The sequence below is a fragment of the Laccaria bicolor genome, genomic scaffold (genome assembly GCF_000143565.1).
Source record: "Laccaria bicolor S238N-H82 LACBIscaffold_4 genomic scaffold, whole genome shotgun sequence".
NCBI lineage: Eukaryota > Fungi > Basidiomycota > Agaricomycetes > Agaricales > Hydnangiaceae > Laccaria > Laccaria bicolor.
Window position 1 is genome coordinate 2,111,884 of NW_001889875.1, and position 4,553 is coordinate 2,116,436.

Below are 4,553 nucleotides of genomic sequence, written 5' to 3' on the forward strand. Positions count from 1 at the left end.
ATCCCGAAATTCTGTCACTGCACTTTTTGCCGTCTTACTTCCCATTTCTTGTTCTAATACATTTGTCCCCTTTTCTTGAACACTCTTAATACATACAAGATATCTTTGTAATGTACATAGTATTTGTATAATAAGTTCTTGGTGTAACGAGGGCGGCGTCTAATACTCGATTGAGTGTACAAGTTGAACCATCACGTGATGTTGCGGTGAACTTCAACTTACGCGCAACGGCCGGTTTGGGTGATCTTCCGCTCTAACATGAGTGCAGGAGGAATACGGGATGGCCATGTGGTGGTGTGTGTGAATTATGCTGGGAGGAATTGGGGGGGAGGGCCGGAATTTCTTTTTTTTTTGAAAAAAAAACAAACAAAACAAAAAAATAACAATGTGGAAACATATTGATTGAACAAAAGACGAGTGTGATGGTTTTGGGATGCCAAAATCGATTTATTGATGCGGAAACAATGGTAGATGTGAAAGGGAGACCAAAAGTAAAATGAAATAGAAACATAAGAATGAGGAAAACATATTAAAGAGTTGTGACATGTGGAAGACATACCTGGAGCTGTAATTGATGGTGTATCAAAGCAACGGAAGGTGCGCTGGTGGAGATGACACCAGATTTGATAGAAGCGGCCTGTCTGGCTAATAATAACTACACGAGAAACATATTTGATGGGAAGAACCACACGGAAATATATATAGGAGGCGGAACCACACGGAATTACATTTGATTGCTTTTATTGTATGGATTAAACAATTTCTGGGCAGAAATGCCCATTTTTTTTTCTGGTTCCCCCACGGAATGGAACCCAGACTTTTGGAAATACTGGGTAAGACCAGTCTCTGAGTCACAGGCAAGGTGGGATTAATCCACAGGAGTTTGGTCAATTCTTACAGCCTGGGCTGACTACATCTACTGTAGATTTGATAAGTGTCAGCCTCATCAAGTCCACAAGTATTAGTTACCTTACCCCACTAATACTGAGCCCCCCGACCATACAAACAGACCATAGTTGATGGTGCCTGCTGATGAGCCCATGGATCAGTTGACCCCATCAAAGGTGGACCGGCCATCAAGACTCTCTTAGGACTGGTACTGTGCATCGGCTGAGAAGTGTACCCCATGAATTGACATAGCTAAAAATGCCTTGGATCCTGGGTCAACCGATCTCTTCATGGATTGGGCTCAACATGTGTCATGGGTCAGCTGAAGAGCTCTAAATCCCATGCATTGTGGATCAGCCCACAGCCGTCTCATTTTTATTTGCCAAGTTTACCTCGGCTTTTCATTGCCGGTCATCATGCAGTTTACTGGGTTGGGTCCATCACCTACCAAGAAGCCGAGCACGGTGACATGGTCAGTCAGCTAGTACCCCATGAATTAAATATGCCTTGGATCCTGGGTCAACCCATCTCTTCATGGAATGGGCTCATGTGTCATGGGTCTGCTGAAGAGCTTTGAATCCCATGCAGCGTGGATCAGCCCAACCTGGTCCCATCCAGTTGACACTATACAGCCAAGTTTCGTCTTCACTCAGGCTTTATTTGCCAAGTTGCTCAAACATTACCTTGGCTTTTCTTTGCCGGTCATGGTCCAGTATTCGGTCATGCAGTTTACTGGGTCCATGACTTCCCAAGAAGCCGAGCATGGTGACGTTCACAAGGCAGTGAGATATATTATGCACACCCCCGGTTCAAAATCCCTACCAAGTTTATACCGACCAATGTTTCTTGTAAACATACCCATGTTGGAACGGGTCTGGCTCAAACAACCGCACTCGGCTGGCTGAAATAAACGCCAAGCTGTTACTATGCTGGTCTCCATTGGACAAAGTTGCTCCAAGATCCCCCCGCTTTTCTCTGCCGGTCACAGTTTACTGGGTCATGAAAGAAGCCGAGGCCTTACTGCTTTCATTATTATGTCCACCACAGGACTTCATATTAAATATGCCCAAAAAAAATTGAAGATTGTCCAAAAAATATACATGTATGCTACTAACTATTAAGTAGAGGGAGTTTGGACAGTTTGGACATCATTGTTTGTAACTTGCTGGCAGTCAGATTTTTGAATCCTCACCAAGTAGAAGACTTACTCTGTGCGGGGGTTTGAAGTGTGGGTTCGAGTTTCTGTAGCCGAGGTGACTTCCTATTACCCCCAATGTAAGGACCAGGCGAACTTGCCCGGGTTGGAGGAATTGGGTTTGGCGCCAACAGAAGGACCGCTGGGCTCTCAGATGCTGGAGGCAGAAAGACGGCCGGGGTTGGAGAGACTTGCGTGTGATCGGTTGAAACTGGGTTTGGCAGAACGACACCCGGGGTCGGGGAGACTTGTACCTGCTGGCTTTTCTGACCGCGGTCGGGTGAGACTGAGCGATCGGTATTGATGCCAGTGTGCTTCTTCTCCTTGCTGCCAAGGAACTGGATAATGAGCGATTCCAGACTTGATTGGCGAGCACTGAGCCGCAGGTTGAGCTCCAAAATAGTAGTGACTGATTTGGTGAGGTCGTGGAGCGTTAGCTCGGCAGTTTCGATGTGGCTTGCAAGTTTCTCAAAGCCCCAGGTGAGACTCTCTTGTAACACAGCTGGCGTAGTCTCCCACTTGTTCTCCAGTGTCTTGACGGCTTCCCTCACCTCGGCTTCCAGTCTCTGGTGATCACTTCGGATGGACTGCAAATCTTCTTGTGTTTCCTTCCAACGCATGTGGGCAGACTCTTCAATACGGTCCATCCGGCGAGTCGCTCCGGTGATTTTTTCTTCCTGAAACCAAACGGAGGTCTCTAGACTTGCAATTTTCTCCGACAGAGGACGGCTAGCCAAATCTTGATCTTGAATACACCGGGTAATCTCTTCGAGCGCCAAAAGACGTTGTGACAGGGTCACGGGTGAGTCAACCGCCGGGGGGAGAAGGGCACTTGTGTCAATATCTTGTTTTCGGACCACAAATGCCGAATACTCTCGCATAGTAGGGGTAGACGACTCCATGACGCTGACTTGCGCTTGTTGGTCTCGGAGTTTCTGCAGGAGGTCGGCTTGGCCATGAGCAAGTCTTCTGATCTCCTGCTGCATCGTCTGCATGTCGAAGTTCGGTGGGGGGCTCAAGGACCTAAAGTCAATCTTCTTCTGATAGAGCGCTGTGTCAACTAAGTTTTCAAGTTGAGAATCATGGGAAATGAGAAAACAACTTGAAACTTACGATGAACCTCCTTGGGATCTGGTGGGCTGACCTGCCGAGAACGGGATACCAAACGCGAACCTTCTGGCCAGGACGTGCACTCAACAGGTGGGGGTGTAAAGCTTTGTTGGATATAATTGACAGCCAAGCCCAATTCTATAAACGAAGTCAGCAAAGAATAACGAGTTTCATGAATTTTTTACCCGGCCGCATTGCTAACTCGGGCACGATCCACTCCATCTCACTGGCTGGCAGCCCAATCTCCCAGCCCTTTCCTTTGTCAGTGTTGGTACCGACCTCGGTCTCAGTGCTCTTGAAAATTGCCGATGTGTGTGGTGTGGGTGGCTCAATGATTATGGTGGGAGTCACCCGGCCCACGTCTTTGTCGGCTTTTGGAATGGCACCGACCTCGGTTTCCTCATGTTTGACTTCAGCCATCTCTATGTCGATACCACCCTCGGACTTCCCCTTTCCCATTGTCAGACCAACCTCCATGTCCACGTCAATTGCATGCTCCACATCATGCCCAACTGCGGCCATTTCCGGTTCAGGATGACTGAAAGACCGGTGAAGGGAGTGGCCCAAACGCGAAGAGCAATATTGATAGGATCGTCCAATGCCTCGGCATGATTGGCAAGCTTCTCAAAGGTGGCTAAACCGGACTCAAAAAGATCGGGTTGTATGACGGCATAGATTGTGCCAACAATTGCATTGGCCAATAGGACATTCTGGAGGTAGGTTGAATTGGCAGGTTCCTGAATATCGGCTGACGCACGCAGTGGATCCTCGGGACCTTCATGTCCTTGAGAAAACCAGCTGGGTGATAAATTTACAATCCCAGTGACCCCTTCATTCTCGGGGTGGTGATCCCGCCAAGTCCCATTACTTCTCTTTTTGGGGCTCAAAGAACCTGTGTGATCCCAAATAAATGTCTATTAAAGTGAGGAAAGTCTAAGGGTGTAATGAAGTGAAAGTAATTACCCGAAGCTGTTCTGAGAACATTTCAGGAAAGTACCAAAGTAAAATGTGACCCTGCCGGTCGGTTATATGGCACGGTTGATCGAGGTAGGGGATATCGGACCCGGCTGTTTCGTAGATCGGTGGGAATCGTGCCAAGAGTTTCTTCTCCAACTCCTCATTGCTTCCACTCTGTCTCGGTGACAAGTCCGCAGCATAGTCCCGGACGTCCCAAGTAGTCGTATCTGTCCAAAACTTAGTGAAGATCGGCCGGCTAGAAGTGAGACATACATGAAGATTTGAATGCTTCTTCAAGCATGTTAATTACCCTTTCAACAGATGCTTGGGCCTCCGGCTCCAACCATGGTGGTGGAGCAGGACGAGGAACGCTTGGGCTATGTAAAGACCGCAACCGGCCTCT

General features: G+C 47.9%; 1 protein-coding gene across 1 annotated transcript in view; it reads right to left on the reverse strand.

The window, feature by feature from the left end:
• Nucleotides 1–1,433: 1,433 nt before the first annotated feature.
• LACBIDRAFT_323739 (uncharacterized protein) overlaps nt 1,434–4,553 on the reverse strand; it is a gene marked incomplete at both ends in the record, with an annotated part of 5,853 nt that continues 2,733 nt past the window's right edge. Inside the window, 8 exons of the mRNA XM_001877138.1 lie at nt 1,434–1,512; nt 1,572–1,632; nt 1,747–1,785; nt 2,097–3,143; nt 3,197–3,331; nt 3,379–3,637; nt 3,661–4,107; nt 4,157–4,406. Of these exons, the coding sequence (XP_001877173.1) occupies nt 1,434–1,512; nt 1,572–1,632; nt 1,747–1,785; nt 2,097–3,143; nt 3,197–3,331; nt 3,379–3,637; nt 3,661–4,107; nt 4,157–4,406 (2,317 nt within the window). The remainder of the gene's footprint in view (nt 1,513–1,571; nt 1,633–1,746; nt 1,786–2,096; nt 3,144–3,196; nt 3,332–3,378; nt 3,638–3,660; nt 4,108–4,156; nt 4,407–4,553) is intronic.